Here is a 27175-nt window from a genome sequence, read left to right on the forward strand (position 1 = left end):
AAGCTCTCTCCTTCAACTTAACCCTACGGCACATTCCTCAGACTGAGGAGGCAGCAGCTAAAGAGCAATTCTGCGATTTTGCTGCTTGGGCCATTGTAATCCCTCTTGCCGTTACTTCAACTGGCCCCTGCTTCAATCTCAGTTTGTGTGGTAATAAGAGAAACATACTCATTCAATTACAACCAATCAGATCTGTTAGATCACAACAAAGGGCAGACATCATGACATCATTTGATGTCTGTGTTTGTCTCGACTAAGTGGAGGCCATTGCTGTCTAATAATGCGGAGTTTCTGATTATAGGATAAAAGATAAAATAATGATGTTCATTTTCCTCACACGCACTAGATAAGAAAACAAATCAAAAGCAGCATGTTTCATTTAATCCCAAAAGAAAAAAAATAAAAGCTTTTACTTGAAAACTTCAAAGATTTTTTATATAACTGCAGTATGTGTCAATGACTCCCTTGTCCCCCCTCCATGAAGATACCACATGAAAAAGCGAGAGTGCTGTCATGTGATGTCTGTTTCTCTAAGTTAGCTTACGCACATTTGACGTCACCGGCTATTTAATGGGCGCCTTTGACAGTTTGGTGGGGAAAGCTTTTTTCTATAGAACACATCAATGAAATCAAGTTCTGTCCATGCCAGAGGCAATATCATCTCTTTCTGCAGGCTGACATGATCCCTCCCCTTGTGGAGAACCGCAAGGAGGTTTCCCACTGCCTCGTAATGATATTGTTGTTCCTCGATGCTTGTTCAGATCAATCAGAGTGGATGCAGGGGGCTTAAACTTTTACACCTTTCACTGGAAAGTTATGCCTTTCATTCCCATGTGAACCATAGGAAGGAAATGCTGTGCTAGGCCAAGACTGTGAAACCTCTGTGTTTTTCATTCATCTGTGCTAGGAGCTTAGTTGCTGCTCATGAGTTTTTGACTCATCCAATTTCAGATAGAAGAAATCCAGGCTGGGCTATAGGGTGTCACGCCTTCAGGAACAAGATGCTTTTGTTCTTGAGTGTCACATCGGGGCCATTCGGCTTCTTTAAGATGGTAAACAGAGGCCCCACCGTGCCATTTAATTAGCTAATTACTAACTGTGTGCATCCAATTTAGCTGCTTAACTGCATATTTAGACAACCTGAACACAAATGTATGTTGTTGTTGTTGATGATGTTTTTTAGGGGGCTATGGTGTGAGTCAGGCTGCAGTGAGGGAAATCTTACTGCACTGCACTTTATGAAATAACTCAGCACAACTTTTTGCAAGCCTAAACACAAACAACAAGAGTGTCTAATCAGATTTAACTGCCCTGTAGTTTTATGTAAATAAGATCCAACTGCAGTATTCAGCAACAGGTTATCATTACATATGTTTATGAATTCAGACAAAAACTTTTTTTAGATTTCAAGCTTCTCATGGATCTGAGCAGTGACCAGCTACTAAAAGCTACAGTGTGCCACCTACAGGTAAAGCTAATAGTTTTTAAAACTATTGTGCCACCTGAAGGCAATGAGTGGTACTGCTGCTGGTTTTAATAGCTACCGCTTTTATTCTCCTATAGTTCTAAAAAAGAAAGCAGCAAAAAAAAGTCAAACGTATACTTAGTAATACAGTTTTTTTTAAACTTTTTTAACTTTAACATAAAAAGCTAGATTTATAGAGAAAACAAAAAGAAGCCAAAAACAGAATAAAGTTTCCATTTTTCCCAGTGCTCAGCAGAATAACTGTACCAGCTACTTAAAAGTTATTTTGATAGTTTAACCCCATAACTTCCGTGCTACTCTTTAACCTTCCAGGGCCCACCCGTGGGCTATAATAGCTATAATGACTTTAATGACTAGAGTTATTACCCTTTTAGATGCAACACTGGCTGTGTTGAACTGACAAATCTTATATATGACCAACAAGTGGGTAACAATTAGTAATGAAAAAAGATTAAATTCCTAGCTAGCAGCTGGGGGGGGGAAATGAAGCAAGAAGTAAAGTTATCTCTGCTGAGAATCTATATCTCCCACGGAGTGCCAGAGGGTTTAGAAAGTCTCAGAAACCTAGAAAACCACTTACTCGCCATGCTCCGTGCTGAGGTCTGCGGGACAAATGGTGGTACTCTTTTCATAAGAAAAAAGTGCTTCTGAGCATAAGAGCGCTGTTACCCATGCTGCAAACCCTAGTGGGGATGCACCCCAGTAAAAAGTGAGCTACCTTTACAATACAGAAAAAGGCAAGGCAAGTTTATTTATATAGCACAATTCACCAGCGAGGTCATTCAAAGTGCGTTACAGAGACACTAAAAAACAAAAGCAAATAAAAAGCATGATTTAAAATGGGAAAAAAGAAAGAAACAATAGATAAAATCAGTAGTTAAAATGTAAGTTTTGAAATTTAAGCTTAAAAGTAAAACAGTGTGGATTTGGTGCTTTATTCAAATGCAGCTGAGAACAGGTGAGTCTTCAACCTGGATTTAAATAAACAGTGTTTCAGCGGATCTGGGGCTTTCTGGGAGTTTGTTCCAGATATATGGAGCATAAAAGCTGAATGCAGCTTCTCCGTGTCTGGTTCTGGGAACTGATAAAAAACCGGATCCAGATGACCTGAGGGATGTGGAAGGTTCATACTGGGTCAGGAGGTCACTGATGTATTTTGGTCCTAAACCATTCAGAGCTTTCATTCAAAAGCTGCAGTTAACCCACTAACCCAAACCCTGCTTTGTTGTACAGCCCTCTGGAGAAGCTCTGTTCATGTTACGTGGATACAGAGATGTCCTCTCCCAAAAAGAGACCTTATAGGTCTGTCAGGCTGTTATCAGTTTAATGTATGTGTCTGAAGAAGTGTATGTACGATGGGTGTTGGTGCTGGCATCTTTAGATTTGGAATTGGCACTGTGCAAGAACATGAAATAGAGCTTTCTAAAAATGCTTCAGATGACCGGAAACTCCTATTATTCCTACAGCGTAACCTTCCATGCTTTTTAAGTCGTTGTGGTATGCATCAGCCCGACATGTAGCTAGATTTCTCGGGAGGTGCACGTCAGGTTAAGTAGGAGGTTGCGGTCCAGGGTTAAAATTGGGTTGCAGTTATGGCGTGAGTTACGACGTAGATCTGACTCAGCAGTATGATTCACATGTAGCATGAATCTCAGACCATGATCTTTTCCAGACTTCAAGCAGGCAGCTTTCAGTGAGTTGATGTGAGACCAAAAAAAAAGGGTGGGTTCAGATCAATACTACTAGTATTATAAAGCTGGTAGTCCTGGTCACTTTTCACACTGCAGCTTTGCTTTATTTCTATTATTGAAAAATCTGATTGTCATTTATTGTTTAACCTTTATTGTTGAGTTATTTTGCCAGAGACTAAATGCTCAATATCTGTTCATTTTATCACGGGAATTGAAGGAAAGGTTTGATGTAGTGAGCGCTGTTATTGGACAAGGGGGATAAGGATATAACAAGAGGCTTTACTTATGCAAGTTATTAAATCTATCCCTATTGTTCTGTTATCATGCCCATCCCGTACTTTTTCCACTGAACTTGGGGGGAAAATAATATCAAAACAAATTTAAAAGATTACAAGCATAACACTTGTGATTAATATTATTTAAGGTGAGAAGGTCAGGCGCTCTGCTTTCCTCTCAAAGATGAAAGGCAGTAACAATAGGGACTGCAGAAGCAGCAGAGTCTGATGTAGCCTTCCAGATGTGAGATACAATCTGGAGATTAAATCTTTAAACGTCTCTCATAAAGGAAATGGAGCATGCATCGAGCAGTGATCTCTCTGAACTGTGTCTTTTAAATGATATCAATTGGTCTGGTTTTCAGTGATGAACTACAGTATGGTATGAAAGCGAATCGTTGGTGCCTAAGATGCTTCCTGCACCTATAAAAACACAAGGTCAGTCAAATCTATTGGACAGATGATGGTAGCAGCTGCTCTAAATCAAATCAGAAAAGAGGGAGCTGTACTGGCTGGTCTGTCCATGAAGCTGCATGCTTTTTTTTTTTGGTAATAAGTTAAGACTTTCGGTGTATTCGTTTTCCCCCGTGGCCAGAAACGGTAACAAAGATGGAAAAGACCAGTGACATTTGTCTGTTAAGTTATTTGTTTACTGCCAGGGAAAGAACAGCAGTGCGTGCATAACTATGAAGTGTTTCATCTCTGAGATGCGTAAGAAAATGTCTCTGAAGTTCACGGATTAAACTAGTTGATTAATTTTTCTCTTTGATCTTGTTATCATAAGGCAGAGCTGCAACAGCAGGTCGACGGGATGGGTTTGTATAGATCTGAGCTGTTCTACAAAAGCTAATAACATCAAGAATACAATACAGAAACGCACAGCTTTTTGCACGGCGTTTTCTCTGACTTTCAGGATTAGCAGAGGAGGTCACAGCAGCACTGTGTCAGCATCTGAGCTCTGAATCACTATTTGTCTCCCTCTATTGGCTAAATTTATCCAAATATGATGAATTAAAAGGACTTTGTAAACATAGGAGACATTAACAACACCCCCAGAGTAAGTAAATGAGTAGGTTTAGCATTCATCTTTTGCCCTTTAGGTAGGCCTGCTTCCCCATAAACAATATTCTGTAACATTAGACTTCATGTACAAGTAGAAATAACTTAATCTCAAATACGGGTCAGGATTGCTGAAAGACCTATTACATAAAAAAAAAAAAAAAAAAGAAAGAAAGAAAAAAAATGTTATTATTGCTACTTAGGCTTCATCATAAGGCCACGTATTCATGTACTGGCCATTCATTCCTTTTTCATGTGTCATTAATGATGAATAAGGATTTCGGACAAAAGAAATAAATACATAAGGCCCAGCGTTCATGATTATTTTCATAAACCACAAAGGAAAAAAAGAACACTTTTATCAATAATCCTTTAATATATGAAAGAGGCATGTATTAACAGAATATACAGTGTAAAAGACCAAGTCCCACAGTTTTCATTTACAACACTTCTTCACGAGGTTACCCCTCGGAGTAGGCAGATCGGAAAAATACGGCCGATTGTGGTATTATTCTGCTGTTATCCACAAAGCTTTAAACATAAAAAACAAACAAACAAAGAAAACAGAGGATCTTCAGAAATTTTTGTGGTGGTTTATATCAGACTGACAAACAAGTTGTCTTCATAAATGTCATCTCTGTAAAACCCACCAAATCAACACAAATGCGTTTTCATACCAGCTCAAACCACAAATGTGTTCGATTTGGGAACGTCGGTACTAACACGTGTGGTATTGCTGTTCATATGCTAGCAAACGAGCCAGTTAAGCTGCATTCTGTGTGACATGAGCACGTGCACACGATGAGGTAAGACGTACAAATGTCTGATGTGCTGCTCATTTCTGTTAAACATGCTCGCAGGACACGTCATCCGACGCACTTGGCAGCCACTCTGAATTATACCTGTAAAGCAATTTTTAAAAGGCTCATTCAGATAATTCAATCAGTACAAATGAATAATCGATAATGGTTTATTCCAACCTGAACAGACAAGTTTGTGTATTTAAAGAAAAAGATCCACATATTCAGCTACACAGAGAAACCAGGACGATGTTAACTGGTTGTATCTGCTAATTAAAAAGGTTTTGTGATTGCATATAAATGTAGGTCTACACACACACACACACACACACACACACACACACACACACACACACACACACACACACGGAGACTGAGGAAAAGGAATGCTCATCCGCTTTCATGCTCGCTACAACATATTTAAAAATGTAGAAATCTTCAAGAAAAGAACATTAAAACATCTCCGCATACTCTTGATTCACATTCCTTATCTCGATTCATGTTATGCATTGCACTGCATCAGGATAAAGGGAAGTTCAAACTGAAGGTGGAGCAGTAGGTCCACGCTGATAACAGACTTGTACATTCATGGTATGTATAAGGCTCCTTCTCAGGAATGATTTAAGCACCCACAGGGGGGAAGCAGAGAAAATTAAGAAGGTGTTTCTTGATGCAAGGCCATTATGATAAAGGACAAAGCGTAATTAGCATCGTTCTCTCCCTCCTGCTTTACCCTGCATTACAGGAATACAAAAGCAGAATTAGCCAAAGCCGTTAAAAACAAACATACTCGAGCAAGTTCACCTCTGTGGAGTCTGCATATTTAAATCCTGCCAGGCGGCTACTGCGAATTATTATGGCATCATTATCCTTATTACCAAGGTGACTGTCTTGGCACATCCATTCAAGCATGATGTTGGCTGCAGAGCGGTTTTTATTTAAGAGCTGCAGAACTGTAGTCCAGGAGAATTGACACTCACGGCCTCCGCCTGCGTTCAGCCAGATCCTCAGCATAACTCAAACGGCTGCAGCTCTTCACTTCATCAAACATAACACAGGATCTCATCCTATGCAAATGCACTCTTCTGTTATTTCTCTTTGGTCTTTGGAGGGAACGGTGTGTTAAAGACCCTGAGCAAAGACTTTCCAATTAAGATTTTTAGAAGAGAGAAAAAAAACCCCAAAAAAAACATGAAAATGCTTCACAGATTTGTTAAACTTTCTCATTTGTTAATTAGTGGCACACATTCGTTTCAACCCACAGATGTATGGAGGGAAGAGAAAAAAGAAAACAACAAAACACACACACACACACACACACACACACACACACACACACACACACACACACACACACACACACAGGTTTCATCCAGATTCATCTAACAGACTGAACAGTAAGTGAAATCAAAGAAGCCCACACACAAAGCATGACAAACAACTTTCGCGGCACGTCACGAAAATATAACTCCAGGTGAGAATTAACTGCAAGTACATCCTGTAAAACGACTCCATATTTATTCTAAATGAAATCTGTTTTTGGAGATTACTGGAAGCTGTTACTCACTGATTAGACCTAAAGTGCTGATATAAAAGAGCCTCTCCTATACACACGCATCTACCTGAACCGGGGAGAAGTCATTAAGGCTCTGTTGCTCTTGTGCAGATGCATTGTTCTCCGCTGGCGATATTTCTACTTGTGCATTCGCGGCGCCTAAACTCAAATGACTCCCACTTTGTCGTGTGTTCCTCTTTTGTCAAAAGAGCCCGATGTTTAAAAATACATCAGAATGGTAGAGGCTCTGAAACAGGTGCACTATGATCAGGTAGATTTTTGATTTTTCTTCTTTTTTTTTTTTCTTTTTTTTTTTCCAAAAGGGAGGGGGCGTGGGTGAAAAGCAACATGTGACATGTGCACACGACAGACGATCTTAAGGTGGCGTCGCTGAAAGAACTCCTATGTATATGTATTCTGCAGACCGACTCAGAGAGAAGCAGGGAAAGTTTTCCTGCACTGTTCACAGAATATTAATGCTACTCATCTTTCAGCTAGTCTGCATTGCAATTCCAAACATGTTTTCTCATTTTTGAGAGTGTGTGTGTATATATCTAAAGTGTGTATATATGGACCTGTGTGTGCAGTCAAGTAAATCCGTTCCTAATCTAGCTTGTGCAATGTATCCGAATGACATTGTGACAGCCAGAAACAGCTGTTGTGGTTAAATGCTTTGAATAATATACAGAATTACTGAGTGAAGCCAGTTATAGCAGAACTGAACTCACTCCAAGAGTGTTCTGAATGACTGAATAAATGGGGGGGGGGGGGGGGGGGGGGGGGGGGACCCCATAATAATAAAAAAGGCGGTGACGTATAATGTGTAAACTTTAACATGAAAAACAATGTGACTATTTCCTCAGATGGAAACCGTAGCGGCCAGACCGTTTTCTACAAATGCCGCCACGTGAGATAGATTGTTAGCTCGACTATTGTAATACACCATCAATAATCTAGTCAAAGTTAAAAGCAGCATTCATGTTATATTGAGACTGTCGCTAATATTAAAATGGTACGGCGTGTATTTGCTATTCTATTTAAAAAAAAAAAAAAACAATCCAAAAGGAAAAAAAAAAGACAACACTGAATTAAAAGATAAAAGCGTTACTGTAACATTGTTTAATTGTCATTTGATTTCTAGGTTCAACTGGCACTTCCCACATGGAGGGACAATGAATTCACATTTTGGCCGTGGAAATGCCATTTGTTATCGTTTGGCATTCCTAATAACAACAGAATTGTGGCCAGACAAAACCTTGGCAGTTAGCTAATGATATTATTTGGTCTCCATTAGGACCGCTAACATTCACAATACGAAGCTAATTTGCAGCTGACTGATGAGCTGGAAGTAAAACAGGTGCCTGTAAAGCTTAACAATGAACCCGAGAACAGATTTATCTATAAATGACAGGAAATGAATGAAGAATTAAAAGAACATCTTTAACAACAGACATATGTTCTTTTGCAAAGACAAAAATATAAGACAAATATGGTACACAGAAGTCAAGTAAAAAGAAAAAAGAAGATAAAAAGGCCCCAAACTAGCAATCCCATGTGCTTGAGGGATGCTCGGAGATAAACAACAACCTCTATCATTAAACCCTCTTTCTCTGTATAGCACACACTTACAATCCTTACTATTTCATGTCATACAATACACTCAAACAGATGATGCAATCACCATAGGGCGAATGGGGTAACTTTTGGCGTTGATCTAAATTCAACAGACACGGATGGAAAAATAAGATATGCTTTTAACTGGCGGAAGGAAACACATTTTTAGCCAGGCCCTGAGGTATAAGGGAAGGGAGCGGTCGAGGTGCACAAGTTCCATGTACAGAACAGGAAGGACACAAAACTGGAAATTAATGGCACTTTTTACATTTGAACTTGAACAGAAAACTCTTGAAGTGACTTAAATTTGCAGATATGACCGACCAGTGTTCAGTTCAGTCTCTCTTTTGTTTGTTTTTTTAGTGGTCATAAAAAAGGTCACAAAGGAGAAAAATGACACGCAGACGAATCCATGCGGCCAGCCAGTCATCGTCCTCTGGAGGAGAAGGAAGTGTGGGTGTGGGTGCGAGCTGACTTTAAGGGAAGATCTTCAGCCCCCTTGCGGAGCAGGACAAAGGCTCTGTGACAACATGTTGCTTGAGTTTTTTTTTTTTCTTTTTTTTGAAAAAAGACGTTTTTCCTCATTTTGTTTTGTTTTTTTGCTGTTGTTGTCTTTTATCCATGGCTTCTGATCTCCGAGTTTTCTGGTGTCCTTGTGCAACTGCGTGCCTTAAATAAATTTCTCGAAAGAAAAAAAATAATAGAGGGGGAAAAAAAGTAGGCAGGACTCTCTTCTGTATATTTGGGTTAAAATCCCAGCTGAGTGGTAAACAAAGTTCTGACTGTTTGGTTTGTCTGTGAAATATATTTTCTTTTTCGAGCGTCACTCACACACATATCAGTGTGTGAGAGCATGTGTGTGTGTGTTGCTTAGCTCAGTGGCAAAAGTTGCCGGCTGTCCGCCTCAGCCGGACGGTGTGCTATGCGAGTTTGGTGCTGGGGCCGCCCCACTTCAATTCTCCTGTCACCAGTTGGCTTTGACAGCTCTGATGTCACTCACAAGGTTTTGAGCAAGGCAGATACCAAAAATCTAGAAGAAAATAAAAACATTTTTTAAAAAGGCCACACAGGATTTTAAGTCACCGGATTAAGGCAAAAAACAAACAAACAAAAAAACAAAACTACAGTTACATGTTCTCAACACTAGATGGAAGCGAAGACATAAAATCAAAAAACTAGAACTATTGTTAGTTTTAATTAAAGGCCTCATTTGCGATACAGCAGGTTTCTTAGTGTGAGAAATCTCCAAACAACAGCTCATTACCTGTAAAAGTGCAATTCCAACAAAGACGCCGGCTACAATAATCAGGTTGTCTTGAAGCCACTTCTCAAACTGTCCCACGCAGCCCTTCGTATAGATAAACTTCTGCCGGTCCAACTCCTTTTTCACAAACATGAGCATAATTCAAGTGCATTAAAGTTTTGAGCGAGAAAACGTGTTTAATTTACAGCATATTGAATGATCTGCTCTCTGAGAGGAAGCTGGCATTGCTCATTATTTAAACAAAAACTGGTACTCTGCCCTATGACTAATGCTGGACACAAACACAAGATAGTGTTTTGCCCACTGACTCCATCACAGTTGATGAGGGCGTGAAGACCTCACGATAAGCTGAGTCACAGCCTAAGATTGCAACATGTCAGTGTTCTCAATTACGCTGACTATCAATGCAGTGTATTCTTTTCCACCAAGGACACTGGTGGACTGAACAGACAAAAGCTGTTTCCTGTTGCCTGACAGATGGCCATTTCTGCTTTTGGATCCAGCTGATGATGTACGTGCTTTACTCAGACACGAACATTTTTACAAAAAAAACAAAAACAGGTTTAATTAACGCTGCAACGAAACTAAAAAGGGGATAAGAATCGGTGCCGCTGTACAATTCATTCTTTGTTATCCTTCAGACAAGTCAACCAGGAAAATCTTTTGTTCTCTCCCAGAACTTGAAATCTAGTTTTAGACCAATGAGGTAGAGAGAGCCACTTTGCAGCCAAAAAAAATAGCAGGAAATGCAATGTTGTTATAGCTGTGGACTTCCTCTAAAGCTATTTCAGCCCTTTGCCTTTGTTGTGCTCCTGTCCTTGCCATACTTCCTGCTCTTCCTCTTTCCCACCCTGCTCCCCGCTCAGGTGCTGCACAGGAACTCTCTGCACATCCCTGATAGTTTCAGCAAAATGTCAATGGCCAGGGCGTTAGCGCACAGAAAATGAATTCATAGCAACTCAATGGCAGGTGGTTCACTGTACTGCAGCTCGCCTAGCAACAGCAATCTTTCTGACTGCAGTGCAGTGAGTTGTAACCACCACACCCACACACACACACACACACACACACACACACACACACAGAGGAAAAGGGAACGGACTGGCATAACCCACTGAGTCGCCAATTACAGAGTGTAGTAAGGCTGCTCTTGAGGCTATAACTGGAGCCTAATTATCCCTGTTAGAAGAACAATCTGTTATTAAGGCAAGAAGCATACAGACTAGTCTGTGTAAGCTACTTAACCCACTATGTTCTCTATATCTAACACCAGCCATCTGGTTTTACCTATAGTAGTTTTAAAGAGAGAATGCAGAGAATGCCATAAAATCTCACATTTAATTGGTTTTCCTTTGCATTTCAAACACAAATTCACTTTTTGATCGACTGACAATCAAGTCCAATACAAATGAACCCAACTGTCACTCTGCGTTCGACAACTTAGACCGTTTCAGTCAAACGGGTTTGCAGGCTGTCAGTCAATTCGCCCTCGGGAGTATTTCTCTCCAGCAGCATTGCATCATTTTAACCAAGATTTCTTTCTTCCTGCAGAACTCCACATTTGCAGCTGACTCTATCGTATGAGAACTGGTTAAGCGTTGCAATTTGTTGGGACTCTAAATTACAGATTTCCTTGATTTCCTTGTCTAAAGAGATCTACAGAAATAGAAGAGATACCAACCATTTGCTGCCGAACATCATAACCACACTGTGTGTTGATGACATCCTCCTGCAAAAAAACCAAACCAAATGGAGATTAAAATGGGATCCTCAACCACATTCATCCGTTACAATTTTACCTAAGGTCAGAAGGTTTGAAATAATGACTCTTTGCATGAGAGAAACTTCTTATGTTGACACACATGATGCATGGCTACAGAGTATTACACGAAACAAAAAGCTGATTATGGACAGTTGTTTGTGCTGCTGAAACGCGACTCACTGCAGGGTCTTTGATGCAGCATGAAAAGGGAACGCCACAGCGCTCCCTACTGGGATTCCTGTCAGTGCAGTTGAAGTAGATGTTCATGTTCCAGTCGTCAGGCCCGTGCGCTCCACAGCATGACCACTGGGACAAACAACAACAACAACAAGCAGAGATTAAACAGCTAACTCTAGTAAACACACAGATGTACCTTCTTTGATCTTGCCATCTGAGCCCTTAACAGGCTGGCTCAGGTCAGCCTAGGTTGTTAGCTTACTATGGCAGGTAATGACTACAAACAGTGAGATTCAAGTATGAACACAAAAGCCAATCTAATCGCCTTTAGGGTGCCTCATGACAGAACCTAGCGTTTACACACAGGAGCAAATGATCTCAACTGCTTCCTCCACATAATTGGATAGCCATTTGACCGAAATACAATCACATTAATCAGAAAAACCACTCCACATTTGCAGCAGCTGAGTCTCTTCATTCTTACCATAACAAGGCTGACTCATCATTTTCTGAGCTCACATGTACAGCCGCATTTCTAAGAAAGGGAGTAACTTCTTCCAGCAAAGAGACATGAACGATTTTAAGATAAGAGATACCATCGGTGGGGGTGAACTCACATATTCCTGGGCAAAGTCGATGAGATTCTGCAAGTCGATGTCATCGCGGTATGCCTTGACATTATTGTTGATGAAAAAGTTAAGCTGGTCTTTGATCCAGTCCTTAAAGACGAAGGCAAGGATCCCTGCAGTCAGCTCCAGGAAGAAGATCAAACCCAGGAACACAGAAAACTGAAAAGTACAAGTAAACACATGCAAACAGAAAACAATACACCTGTCACTTCAAGCAGGGAACAAGGAGCACCAAAGAAAATCCTGTGCCTTTCCCTGCTTCTGCTTAAAAATGAGTGTAAGAACAACTTTAATGTAATGTTCCTGTGCAGGTCAGTTTGTAGGGCCTGCCCTGATTTGCTAAGTGAGAGTGTGGCAATAAAAACTGCATTCCCACAGGTCCTATTGAATAATCCCTTTACAGTAAATGTAGGAGAAGATGCTGATGATAAATGCACAAAAGCCGCATTAGCTCCTCACGCTGATGCCTGATTTACTGCTGCTAATGGACATCTGCTGGAGTTAATAGCTACTCAGAATCACAGGCAGCAACAAGGCGAGTTTGTCTCTGTCAGTCACAGGTTTTTATCAATAAAGCTGAACCCAAATAAATCCTGGTGGTGTTGTGGCTGAAGAAAGAACTGCCTAATACGCATACAAAAAAAAATAGGCTTCAGTGGATCAGTATACCTTTCTGATCATTAAACAGGATTTGGTTTACTGATGAGGTATGATGTGCCACACCATCATTCATACCATTTGGCTCAGACGAGTCAAAGTGACACCTGCTACACAGATACCTTCAGCCCTGGTGTGAAGTGCAGATCTAAGGGGTGTGAAATAATTAAAACAGTGTCTGTGCACATAAAGCCTAGAGGTGGCTTACAAATTTAAGCAGTAAGGTGTTCTCTCTGAGCGCTCCGATACATCCAGCAAAGCCCAGAATGAACATGACCCCTCCGACGACGATGAAGAGCCATACAGGGTCAAAGCCCCCTAAATCTGTGATGGATGACAGATTGGACAGCACGCCCTGAGGGGGAAGACAAAAAGAGTGGTTAAAATTCAGACCATAATATTTCCAAAATCAATCCTTACCATCCCCATGACAAGGTCTCAGTAAAAATTCTCCTTTTACAAAAACACAGTTAACCTTGAGAAGAGCCTGTGATGTCAAAGAGAAAAAGTGAGATTTAACTAATGTCACAGCCTGCTGGGCCCCGTTCACAGATGCAGACTTGTAGCAGGGAAATTTAATAAACTGAAATACTGTTATTCCATTACATTCTTATATATCAATGTGATGTTTTCAAAATAAAATAAAGAACCTCGCTGAGGTTTTGTTATCAGTTTAAATGCAACATGCACTCACTCTATGGCATTTTTGTGACAAAATTATAAAACAAGTAACTTCTCACAAGAGGCAAACTTCAAAGCCTCCTGAAAATACAGAGACATTTGCCCTTCCACTCTCCTCTCTGAAAGCCACAGTGTGACCACCATCTTATTTTGTCAGCCTCTGCGTTCTTAGAATTATTTACAACAAGACAGACTTCACATGTAATCATTCCCAATTCTTAACTATATTGTATATTGCAACTTTGATGCAATAAATTTGATCTTAGGCTGAATTTTCCAAAATTTTCAATTAAATGATTAGTGTCTAATCTTTATGATAGTTTCATTTTAATGGAGGTAGATAGAATATTATCCAAAATTCGAGAAAAAACACATTACATAAAGTTTGCATTACATATGAAATTATTCATGTCATTGAGCGAAACAAGTATTTCATCCTCTGCAAACCAGCCAGAATTCTGGCTCCCACGAGTGTGTGTTGGCACAGAGCCAATCAATCAATCAGTCAAGGATAGTCCTGATCTCAGCCTATTAAGCGTAAAAAGCGTACAAAGCACACCCGCCAAGCCTCTCCACCACCAAGGGTGAGACCAAAGAGCTGTCAAAGTCTGTCAGGGACAAAGTGTAGACCTGCACAAGGCTGGAATGGGCTACGACACCATCACCAAGAAACTTGGTGAGAATGTAACAACTGTTGGTGCGATTATTCCGAAATGAAAGAAATAGAAAATGAACATAAATCACCCTCAGTCTGGGGCTCAGTGCAATGAGAAAAATCTTACCACTGTGCTTGCCAACTGAGGTTTCTCCACCAAGTACTATGTCATGTTTTGCTTGGAGATCAAATACCTATCTCACTCAAAGCCTTGCAAATCAATTTATAACTGTAAATGTGGGTTTTTTCCCCTACATTTTTGGTTTATATTCTGGCTGTCTTTATTAAAATCGATCGTGGCTCAAGAGTTGGGTGTTCGTCTTGTAATCGGAAGGTTGCCGGTTCAAGCCCAGTCTCGGTAGTTGTGTCCTTGGGCAAGACACTTCACCTACCGCCTACTGGTGTTGGCCAGAGGGGCCGATGGCGCGATATGGCAGCCTCGCCTCTGTCAGTCTGCCCCAGGGCTGCTGTGGCTACAACTGTAGCTTGCCTTCACCAGTGTATGAATGTGAGAGTGAACGAATAGTGGTATTGTAAAGCGCTTTGAGGGGTCCCGAAAAGCGCTATATAAATGCAATCCATTATTATTATTATTATTAAAATGAAAAATAGAGACAGTTTATTTCTTTGAAAGTGAGCAAACATCACACAAATCCAGCAGGAAATGAAATTAGTATTTCTTCCGCAGTAACAGTGGGCGTCGTTATTGTTTCTGGATAGCACACTAAAGAAGGTACTTTGCAAAAGCTCCATAAAAACGAGTTCAAGCTTGTTTTATTAACATATTTTTGTACAACCCTGATCCCTGCTATATTTTTCAGTTATTTTGAAAAAGGAAACCACTATGTGTATCCACTCTCAGTCTGACATCCTGTTTGCTTGTCATATATTGTAGTGAACATGCCCAACACTTGCAGCTAAAGTCGAGAGAGCTCTCGTACTGAGTTAATCTCCCTCTGCATTGAGCAAGGACAAAACTGTAGGATGAAGGCAATGCTGGATGCTCATGTTTTTATGGCACTGCTGCAGAATAAACTGCACGCATTTAAATTTTAGCAGGAGGCCCTGAAACAATAATGTAGTCTGGCTGTGCACAGCAGGCTTGAAACTAATCATCTTAGTCACTGAGACCCAAACTCACCATTACGACTTTCCAGCAACCACTATTCATCATTCACCCTAATCCCTTTAAATTATTCACGCTGCTCCACAAAGGTACTCCAGCGCAGGCCGATTTGCACAGAGTTCATGACCAGACGTTACTAATCAGTACATGGTTCCACGCTTGTGCAGCGATTTCTTGCTAATTAATGAACAAATTGACTGGTAACTCCTCTGAAAGAAGTTTTGAACGTAGCCATGACTCACTGCACATGAGAGGTTAATGGCAACACCTGATCTTTGTAGCCTGTCCAGCGTTGACAATAAACAGCGAACCAGTTTCTGCGCAAATATACGATCCAATTTATCGTGCAACAGGCTTTCATACGAGACGAAGCACAAGGCATTCAAATCCTGGTAGCTGTAAGTCAAATGAGTGTGTCATTTGGACCCTATGGCTCCTTATTTGCAGCCACAGCCATTTAAAGCTCCAATCACCGGAAAAACAATTTAACCATTAGTAGAGCTGGGCGATAGAACGATAACGATATGTATCGCGATATAACTTTTACTCGATAGAGAAATTAAGCTATCGCGATAGACCTCGCCGCTCTTGTCCTCTTAAAAAAAAAAAAAAAAAAAAAAAAAGGTCAGCCAATCCAAATTAAGCAGCGCAGAGCCGAACCAATCACAGCCGCAGCGTCACGTCGCGTGACTTGTTACGTACAGCACAAGTGCCAAGCCGCACGTGTGTTTGTTTGGGAAACAGCCAGCGGGTAATGGAGCCAGCGCGTAATGGAGGAAATGAGTGTGCCGACTAGAAAAATCAACCGAGCGTGACCGAAGAGAAAACAGATGATGGTTCCAATGCCGGAGAGATTGTCGAACGGAAGAGCCATAGAAGTTCTGTAGTGTGAAGGTATTTCGGCTATTTCAAGTCTGACAAAAACAGAGTAGCGTGCACTGTAAATGTGCCGAAAGCAAGTCTGGAAATACAATAAACTGGTGCATGCATCACACTGTGCGCCACGTTATTGTTTCGGTGAAATGAATTTCTACAATACTCTTACTGTTAATTCTACTCTCTGCAGTGTTTAAATGCTTACATATACACACAGTTACTGTCCCTCCACACATACGACTCTGTTCTGCTTCTATGCCCCAGCTTTGTTTACTTTTTCCCACCGAGGCTTCTAGACTTCTGATTGGCCAACATTTCTGCACGGTTAGGAATCTAGCGCCACCTGCTGCTTTGGCATGTTCATAGCAGCGTTTTCCTTCATTTCTGCCTTTATGTGTGGACGGGATTATTTTTTAAAACGAAAACGGAAAATCTCCGTTTTCAAAAATACCCGTGTACGTGTGGACGTAGCCTCAGTCTCTGACTGGAAGCGCTAATTCGTCATTCGGCTTTTGTCAGACTAAAGTAACTGTTAAAACTGTTTGAAAAGCTAAGCTATACAACAAGGAGAGATTGAGAATTTCCTTTTAGTTCTCAGTTTATTTGATATTGACAAAGGTTAGTCAGTTTTGTCTGTTCTTCTGTAAAACAAACTAAGATTTATTTTTAGAATTAATATTTTGTTTCTAAGTGGAATTGACAATTTAGTCTGTTTCGTTTGTTCTATTTTGAAACTTAAACGCTTTAGCGGCTGCCTTTTGTGTAGTTTGCAATATTTGCCTTTATTTATCTGAAAAAGTCTCATGTTCCTTAAGTACATCTACCCTGTTGAACTTATTATGGGAAATAAATATTTAAATAAAAACAAGCTGCTGATTATTTCACATTTTACTTGTGAGCAACGGCACATTTAAATCTTACAAATATAGTTATTTGGCTTATATCGTGATAGATATCGTTATCGCCTGAAATGAAAAAAACATATCGTGATATGAAAAAATCTCATATCGCCCAGCTCTAACCATTAGCTCAATATTGGTTCAACAAAACTTAGTTACACATCACACTGGAGCTGCAGCAGTGAGCATAATTCATATCCTGAGACGTGTTTACCAGGAACATTATGAGGTTATATGCCTTTAAGTGCTACAAAGTGTTACAGGAATAGAGCTTCTATTTTCCACGCCACTCTTCTCAAAAGCTCTGTTTACATCCAAACTCCATCCGATGAATTATACTTCCAGCTTATTACAGCTAGGATATCTGGAAGAATTTTAGCTATGTGGTAACCCGTAGCCAGCGTGTTTGTGTGCATGTGTTTATACATACCTTCTCCGCCCATGCCCACAAGCCTATACCCAAGAATGCAGCTCCTAGTAACTGTAAAACAAAGCACAGAGATGCGGCAGTGAGACGGGAGGCAACTGATACAAACTGAAGCAGTTTATTACAGATGATACGGTTGTTATTGTAGCAAGACCGGGAATGGTTTGGGAGTGGTGTGGATTACACTGGTGTCCCCCTGGCAACATATGTAAACAGCAGAACTGCTTGAGTTTTACTGTGGTAATTAAAAATCTAGTTCATCTTTTGTCATCCACTGCATCCTTTCTAACAATATTCACATAAGAACAAAGGGATCTCTCATTTTTAATTATCAGTGCACTTAAAAAAAACAGAGAGAATCACATAGGAAAGAGACCAATAAAAGAAAAACTGATTTTAGGAGCTTTTAAATAAAGTGAATTCTTCAAAGATTAAATCACAGAGATATTACACTGAGCTGCTGTAAGGGTTAAAGAAAATCCGTCCAATATTAGTCAATATTAGGACGAGTTTAAGGCTCACTGCTTCAACTTGACTGAAAGCCAAGTGGCTGTGTTACTAGCCCACGGTGTCTAAAGATGTAAAAATGACACAAAAACAACAGAATAGCAACAGGATGAGAAAAATCACCGGTTTCTGGTGTTTACACGTAGAAATGTTACTGTCTAATCAGCTGCTTAGCTGCTACAAAATGGCATTCATAAGAGTTTTAGGATGTCGATGGAGAGAGCTGGGGGCAAACTCTAATGGTAATGCCTGAAATATAATAGCTTCATTGAAATTGTGTTAAATCATTTGTTGGGAAGCTGATTAAATCGCGAGAAGCAGGTAAACTAATGGCAGCCCATTAGCACACACCTAACAAGATCAACGTGACAGTCTTGCAAACAACAACAGCAGTCAGCAGTTGGATTGGGGGGGCTGCCTTGACCTGGTAGTTATATAAGCGTCTGTAGCGAAGGGTGTGGTAGATTCAACTGGAAAGTGACAAGCAGGAAGAGTCAGTGTATGCAGGCAGACATCAGAAGAGATTAGACTGACAGAGTGGGAGTATTACAGCACTTAGCCTTTGACTTCAAGTTTTTCATGCAGATTAAAGAAGCTGAAAACCGTGACAAAGGAAACCACTTGCGTCTTGCGGCATGAAATGCACAGCAACACAATGCATCAGAGTCGCCAGACAACATGGATAACTACTAGTTCACTTATTCAAAATAAGGACATTTGTACAAGGCTGCTTTCATTTTTCTATATTTGAATGTTAATAACCAATTTGGGGCACTGAACTACTTAAGCAGCTTTGTCAAGCTTGGCTTCAACCCTAAAATGGAATCTATGGAAGCTTTCATTCATTTTGCTTCTCTACTTCAATGCTGATCAATATTTTTAGGCAAAAAAGAAGACATTTTAGCATCAATACAACAGTTTTATTATCCGAGTCTGAACAGCATATAGGACCAGAGCAGAAAAAGGCAAGCATATGACTCAGGTGTGCAAAAATTCCAATCAGTTTCACATCATTGTTTTGCAAAGTGCAACCTTAGCACGCTTTGACGCACTGATGAAAGAAACTGAAAAGCTTGGAGGCAAAGCAATTCAATAGACTGGACATTTTGGAGCCTGCTCTCAGTTTCCACCTCTAGTGACTACACCCAGAAGAAGCCTTGCTCATAAGTGCTCTGTTTTCCAGTTCTTTTCCATGGTTCAGGAGTTTATTTTAAAAAAAAATAACCTTTTCTTGGATATGATAATGGTTCCTGTAGGTCCCTACACTACACCGCTTTACCACAGTTGTGCACCAACACAAAAAGAGCAGTACACAATCTATCCAGGAATCTCATCAGTAGTAGCTTGTTTGCCTGTCCTCCCAACAGAATAGTGAACTTGTAGTCAACCTCAAAAGCCAGGGCAGGAAAAGGAAAAGAAAAACCCCCCCAAAAAAACCATACTGTTTTTGCCAATTTTCAATGAACCCATCGCCATGTTTTTAGAAATCTAAATAAAGTTAGGAGTCAGAAAATTTACCTAATCTTTGGCACGCAGCTTTAAACCACACCAAAATCATTGTAATTCAATTATGCAGTAAGAAACAAGCTGAATGGTAAGCTGTGGCATTTTTCCAGTTCTGCTAATGGAAACATTTTTATCTGAGAGGGTCAAGCGGGACATGCTCAGTCCAGCTACTGCTTTCGCAATATTCCGCTTAATCAGGAAGAGTTCATGCCAGTAAACACACAAAACCAGATATTTTCACGGAAATGCATTTAGTTGGCTCATCAGACCTTGGAAACCACAACACATTCTGAGTAACAGTGAAAAACATTACTTGTTTACAAGAGAACTCCATATCACTTTTAGGCTGCATTTGGTAACAGTACCAGTACCCAGAGTTACACACCACAAACATTTATCTACACACAGAGAGGTACACCACACAGGCTTTTAAAATAACTAAATGTCCTAAACCCGATACAGACACCAACATTTTTCGCCCCTTTCAATCGAAGTGTTTGTTGTTATTTCACTAGGGATGTCACTCTGCCTCCTCACTGGATAATATCAAATAACTTGCCAAGCATCCTGGTATTATTTTGGTGAGCATAGTATTAAAATTTTCAATCTTGCATCTTTAAGCTCATCCAGTCTTTTTGATTTCACCTAAGAAATCTAACAAACCAACCCCATCAGTCGATACCAAGGAAGCCTTTAGTACATAATCAAAACATCTCCCATCTAGATTCTGCAAGTCATTTTTAACCTCCTAGGACCTGGCGTTCACATACGTGGACATCACATTTTGGGTTGTCTAGACCTAAAAACACTAAATTTTTCTCTACAAGGGCCTGATATCCACTTACGAGGACATTCTACTGCCACTGTTCTATCAAAATTTAAAACGAATGTCCTTATATGTGGATCTTATACTTGTCAGAAACAAAAATCAGGTAAAAAAAATAAAATAAAATCTGTCAATTCTTTGTTTTTACATTCATGAGGTCCTAATATGCCCAAATATCAAAGAGATATTAAAAATGCATGCCATGGAAGAGCTCGGGTTTTAGGAGGTTAAACGCACCCCACTCGTTCTTGCAGTCCTCTGCAACCAGCCTAGCTTCTGCTCGTCTAGGCAGTAGAAGCTAGGCATTTAAGAAAAACTAACAGGTGTCTGTGAACTGTTATTTTATACTTTATAAAGTTAATGTAAGTTTCAGACGGGATGGATTCCTGAAATTTCTAATTTCTACTGAATGTGTTGTTTTGTTTGTTTTTTAATCTATTGCGGAGATTTGACAGGACAGATCAACTAAACAGTATTGTGAAATATTTACCGTGATAACTGGCAGTATGTGTTTGTGCTCTGTGCTTTTTGGAACCTTATCTGTAAATCAAACTTCCCTTTAAAGACCAGTACATTTTAGACTGAACTTACTGAAAGAATACACAACACAAAAAGAACAAACTGTCTTTGTATAGTGCTTGCGTAACATCCTTATTTTGACTAACTTTTCTCACAACCTGAATCTAATTCAGGTGAGCTTGTGGCAATAGAATTAGATATGTGAGACAAATCTCTAAATACCACTCTCTGTGGCAAAACGTCCTTCACCTTATTAAGAAACTCCTTAAGCAAGACAGCTGGCTTTGGGACTTTGTTGATCAGGTGCTTTGATGAAGGAAACCTGCTACCTTTTCCCCAGTAAAGGTTTTAACAGAGAGGACAGGAACAGCGCTGCAGTTCTGGACAGTAGAAACATGTTTTCTTTCACTCAACCTGAGCTCACCATCTGCTGTTGTTGTGTTATCAGTGTTTTTGTTTAAAGTCTGTTTTTAGTCGCAAATGTGGGTTAAACCCTTGCGTCTGTCTGTCCATGGTGACAGTAGTGTGTTACAGAGCCGTGTGCTAAATGAAACGCCGACGCAAAGAATTTCTGTCGAAAACTTTTCTTTTACAATCGAATTATTTGAAATACTCAATAAATCGTTACAGCACTAATCTCTTTGTACAACACAACAATGTACGAGTCACCACCTTTGGTTTTTTAACAATATGTTATTAAAACACTCAGGATCTGTTCATTTAAATCTCACCCGCATGGATAATGCATTTCTTTTGCTTTTGATTAATTTGATCATTCTGTCAAACCTATGTATTTTACCAGAAACTAATTAAATAAAGTCTGAATCTAGATGTCTCTTTATTTGCATTATTATTCAAATCAAGGTTCCTTCGGTGTCAAGTGCTGCTTGTAAAATATGTCCTTCCCAGAGCGAGGGTTTTCTCTCCATGTGGACTAAGAGATTATCAACACTTGAAAAGATGCCTCCCTAAGCCAGCTGATCCCATTAACCTCTACTAACTGTCAGACAAATCAAGCTCCCCACTCCTGCACACGCATGCACACATACACACACAGGATATAGTGTGAATCCCCTTTCCATGACTCCCTAAAAAAATGAATATTTAATGAGGGGGATAGTGTGACACCGTGATTCTCAATCTCAGCAGCAATGTCAACAGGGTGAGCAAATTGTTAAGCTCCTTACATTCCACAACATATATCTTTACTACTAATACTAATACTTTCATTTTGCATCACATGGCTACAAAATATATATACTATTTTTGCAGTTTAATTCTTTACATCAAAACTTAATTCGAACGTCCAAAGAAAATAAACATTAAAGATTCAACACCAGATTCTGAGACAGAATGAATGAATAGAAAAAAGGAAGAAATATCACTAAGCGCACTCTGACACCATGTGTTGGTAGAAGTAGAAAATAGGAAATGTAGCACAAACGACAAAACAGGAGGACGGCAGAAAATGGAAACAGACATTTAAAAAAAATATGATAGCATTTCACAGAAAACAAACCTAAATGTAGACTATGCAAAGCGGCGCTTTCCTTTCACGAACGTACCCCGAGCTGTGATGTCAACTCTGAACGGGTCAATTTTAGAGAGTTAAGTTTATGTTAATAATGTTTATGTTAGATGACCTCTCAGAAACTCCTCAGGATGATACTTGCTAAAGAAACACCATTTCAGTTTTGTTAGCTAATGAGTGAAATGTGATAGTAACCCATTAAACAGGAGTAGCTACACTGTCTCCTAGTCTTTTATTTTTTCCTCACTCTAATATTAGCATTTATTCTACTAAACCTCTTCCACCTTACATTAGGTAGTTATTCTTTGGGTTATAAAGTTTCATTTGCATTGAACACTACACTGTCTGAGAAACTTTGATATACAACTACAGTGATTGGTAACTGTCTTTTCTAATTTTGTTTTGTTCTGTTTTACTAGTATTAAGCACAGGCGTATAGATGAGTTGGTTTTAGAAGGGGGCTCTTGCACCTCTCAAATGGCTGAAGTCATGACAGAGAGGATGTCTAGTTATCAGCATCTCAAAGACAAGAGCAAGCCTCATTCCAGAGCACATCCACTGCAATCATGAAGTCATAAACTGAATCATCTGTAAACTTTGCAAACTTATTATTTTGGACTGGAAAAGAAAATCTTTTTGATTTCTTTTAAATATTTATTTGAGTTTGTGGGCAGAAGCCATTTTTAGTTTTCTATTAGCACGTCTTTTGTTTAAATACTGCTGGCACTTTTATTTCGTATTACATAACATTTTTATTTTTTTCATTTTTATTCTGACGGTCCTGTTGAGTAGTGTTAAGAACAGTGTTGGTCAAGTTACTTGGGGAAGTAATCAGTAACTAATTACTGATTACTTCCCCAAAAAAGTAATCCCGTTACTTTACTGATTATTCATTTTCAAAAGTAATTAATTACTTAGTTACTTTTTAAAAACACGATTTACAACCTGAAGAGGTGATAAAGCGATAGATCTTTCAGCCCAATTCTACTTTTTCTACATAATCCATCATACAAAATGTAATCAAATGGAAAATTATCTTTTTTTTAACTTGTTTTATTAGTTTTAATCTTTTAACTTTATGCATCAAGCAGAAATTTAATTATATGCAACATTCTCTGACTGGAATAAATTAGTTTAACATTTAAACCTATTTTCTGCACATTCCAGCACATAAAATAAAATATTTTTTGTGTTTACACTCAGTCTTTCAAATAGATGCAAGTAAAACACAGCAGAAAATAAATAAAGTCAAAGACTCAGCGGTCCTTTTGCTCTATTTTCACCTGTAAAGCAGGAGTAGAGTAGGCGGAGGTTTACGCTGGTGCAGGTGTGCTGCGGTCAGTTGAAGAATCCGCGAGTTTCTCTGTGAATTTCCCATTACGTCGTTGCGCACTCAGTGCTTGTTTAGGGGTTTTGTTCGCTGTAAAAAGAAGTTTTCTTCCCACGCACAACGGACACTAAAGCTGTCTGACAAATTTATTTACATATTGTGTTCAGTGATTAAGGCTACATATCAATTCAAAATGATCAATAAGAGATAAAGGCAGAAGTGGCATAATATATCATATAACTGATCAGCTGCCATGTCGCCATTTTAAGGTAGAGTCACTGAAACGGCCTGATATGAGAAATGCTGAAAATAAGGTAGCTTATCAACATTTATTCCTTCATTTCATAAATACTGAGAAAATCTGACTGAATGCTATCAGTAATGCAATCAACATTGCAATAACTAGACAAGTTTATCCATGACTAAGTCACAGAGCATGTCTCCGAATAGCGTCACACCTGGTTGTTTACAGGTATGCTCCAGAGCTGTAATCATGCAGCTTGCCTTTTGGTGCCAAATGTGAAAAGACAGAGCTGTAGCTGGCTAATAACACTCTCCCTTGCATTCAACCAACTCAGCAACTTGGTTACAGCTTAACAAGCTCTTAATTACAGCGTGCAGAGCTCCCAAACATTTCAGCAGCTCAGGCAGAAAACGTGATTAATTAATTGGATGTGGGGAATGTGTCTATTCTAAGGATGAGAGAAGGTGTGTTGTTCTTGGGTGAGAATGCCTGGCTGTCAACAGCAAGCCTGGGTACTGCGAAACCTCACACCAAAAGCAAGTATTGTTCCATTTTGTTCACAATATTTATGGCCTTACAAGCATTTTGTCTCAATTTAGGCAGCCCTTTCAAGCCTGACAAGATCACTAGAGGAAAGACAAATGGGTTGATTTGTGGAGTATAAACCCCATCTCTTTCTATTTCAGCAATGCACTGGCTTGTCTGTCAAATCCAGTTCTGCAGCACACAGACAAGAGTAGAACATCTTCTAGTGATTATTAACGGAAACAGCCAGCGAGCTGGAACTTGTTCCACTGTTTTACAGAGAATTCAGACACATGACTGTTAGCTTGGCCTAACTGTCAAACACTGCAAAAGAACACAATGAGTCAGATACAATGCTGAAAGCCCATGACTCAATATTTCCTTGTTGATTGCTCATTCAGATGAAACTACAATAAACTCTGTATTTATGTCGATAATAGTAGCCTCTGTATCTACAAATATCATGTTCATGGAAATATGTGGCAGGTATGGTGCACTCATATTTGTTTTTGAAGGAAAAGTGTTGCGGAATGAGGAAGCGATAAGGAAAGTTTGAGCAATGCCAGAAAAGGCAGATATACATGAAGTCCGTGTTCCTTGTGAGTCTGATAGAGCAACCGTATGATGGGAGAAAACACAGACTTACAAGCCCCCCTCCCAGCCTTTGTTCTCACCATTACTCTTTGTGCATTTGTGGGTGTGTGAGCGAAGACAAACAATGCTGTCCCGCACAGTCTGGGTGCTATAGTATAGAGTGAAAGAAAGCATGGAAAGGGGAGGGTTGGGTGGTATTCAGACTGTATGGCCTTTTCCTTTAAACTGTGTGTGGGAAGACCTCCTGGGGCAGACAGACACGCCATTCCTTCACCCACAGACATTATATTATACCAGCCCACAGAGGCGATGCAGATGAGTGAGGAGGGAGGTGTGGGCAAGACTGAACAGAGAAACTTTTCAGAGACGGGATAAAGATGGAGGGAGGGGTATTGTAAAGTAGACGTGCAACCACTTGCCACTGCCCCATCAGTTCTGGTGAGAATTATGCTATTGCTCAGCTCAACTAGGAGCAGAAACTATTATGAAAGAAAATTGCTCCTTTATTTTTCTTTACTAAACTTTACATTTAAATTGAGAAGTTACATTTATAAGTAATCTGTCTCTGATGGCCAAAAGTTTCTAAATGGAAAACTGTAAAGTTTACAAGTAATAAGCAGAGGCAAGCAAAAAAAAAAAAAAAAAAAAATCTAAATCCTAAATAAATGGAGTGTGTAGCTGACATTTTAGGGCATGAACACTGTCCTACATTAAACAAATAATTTCCTCCTCATTTACAACAATCTACTTCTGTGCATGACAACACACTTAAACATCAACAACACCGCATAGATGGATGGGGAAAAAACGTGACTTTCATTAAAATCAAGTGACTCAGGAAAAAACAAACAAAAAAATATATACTAGATGGAGCTCAGCGATCAACTTCCATTGGCCAACTGCAACTGTGCTAACGTTCCCGACGTTTACACGAATGTGCACTTCAAGTTATCACTAGTTACGTGAAATTTCTAATAAAAACAAAAGGAATGAGTAACAACATTGTGTTTACTTACCCAGAATACAATGTTGAATCCAAATAAAACGTATTTCACACAGCAGCTGACTTCGGCTCCTTTAAAATGACGGTGTTTTCTACTCATTCTTCCACGGAAAGTGGTGGCTAACTGACGAGCTAGGCAACTACTATGACTGATAATCAACCAAAGCTACAGTTCTTAAACAACTGAATACAAGGTTAGCTGGCTCCATCAGCTAAGCAAACCCCGCGTTAAGTCTTCCGGGTTGGTTAAAACTCAGACATATGTGGCTAAACTGTCTTTAACTCGCTTTGACTATTAGCTTGCTAGGCCAGCTAGCTCGCAACTTCTATAGTTAGCATTGGCTGCTAACAACAACAAATCCAGGAGCACTTCAACTAAGGCACACAGATGCGGCTCTGCAGCTCCGTCGACATTCAAGTTGCCTGGTGTTTACGTCGCTTCGCTTGCCGGATGATCGAGATGGCGGTACTTCAGCTACACTTCCCTAATGTTATCTGTGTCGCTGCATCGCCGCTTGTGAGTCTTCATCCTTGTTGTTTTGTGCTGTAAAACAAGCCCCTGCTGTCAAACGGGAAAACCACTGCGCTGGCTTTCGCCCTTTTCGCTTCAAGAGCGGCCTCTTGTGTCTCAGCCTAGCTTGACCACACAGAGAATAAGCACTGTATGTACGAGGTTGCTTCATTAAAAGCTGCAATAGGAAGTGGCCAGGTTTATAGTGTGAGTTCAAATTGAAGGAGTGCACAGTAATTAAAAAAAACAAAAAACGGGACAGGACAGTATGAGTAATGATATTAACAATCATGTATAATGATTAATAATTAGCTAGATTCTAGCTCATTATTTACACCTTTGCCTACACCTGCCACGACGCATTAAAATATCTGCAGTGAGAAAGGTCGATTAAGCATGACACTCTAATAAACTGGGGTACTCAAGCGCAATTATATATTCATAAT

The 27175-nt window shown here is 39.7% G+C and overlaps 1 protein-coding gene across 1 annotated transcript; it reads right to left on the reverse strand.

Moving 5' to 3' along the window:
* Nucleotides 1-7910: 7910 nt before the first annotated feature.
* tspan17 (tetraspanin 17) lies at nt 7911-26889 on the reverse strand. The gene is made up of 8 exons (XM_004541074.6): nt 26232-26889; nt 17637-17687; nt 13178-13324; nt 12301-12471; nt 11687-11812; nt 11426-11473; nt 9745-9861; nt 7911-9510 (listed from the first exon to the last, which is right to left on the reverse strand). Exons 1-8 carry the CDS (start codon nt 26316-26318, stop codon nt 9445-9447), a joined length of 813 nt encoding a protein of 270 aa, XP_004541131.1. The 5' UTR covers nt 26319-26889; the 3' UTR covers nt 7911-9444.
* Between the last annotated feature and the right edge of the window lie 286 nt (nt 26890-27175).

This window comes from Maylandia zebra, linkage group LG2 (assembly GCF_041146795.1).
Source record: "Maylandia zebra isolate NMK-2024a linkage group LG2, Mzebra_GT3a, whole genome shotgun sequence".
Taxonomy (NCBI): Eukaryota; Metazoa; Chordata; class Actinopteri; order Cichliformes; family Cichlidae; genus Maylandia; species Maylandia zebra.

What these genes read in the sequence shown, in the direction of transcription:
- tspan17 (XM_004541074.6), bottom strand. Translation starts at nt 26,318, where the DNA reads ATGAGTAGAAAACACCGTCATTTTAAAGGAGCCGAAGTCAGCTGCTGT. An exon ending in ACACCTTACTGCTTAAATTT is followed by an intron (nt 12,472 to 13,177) that starts GTAAGCCACCTC and finishes TGTACTTTTCAG; the next exon opens with TTTTCTGTGTTCCTGGGTTT. An exon ending in TTGGAATTGCACTTTTACAG is followed by an intron (nt 9,511 to 9,744) that starts GTAATGAGCTGT and finishes ATTTTCTTCTAG; the next exon opens with ATTTTTGGTATCTGCCTTGC.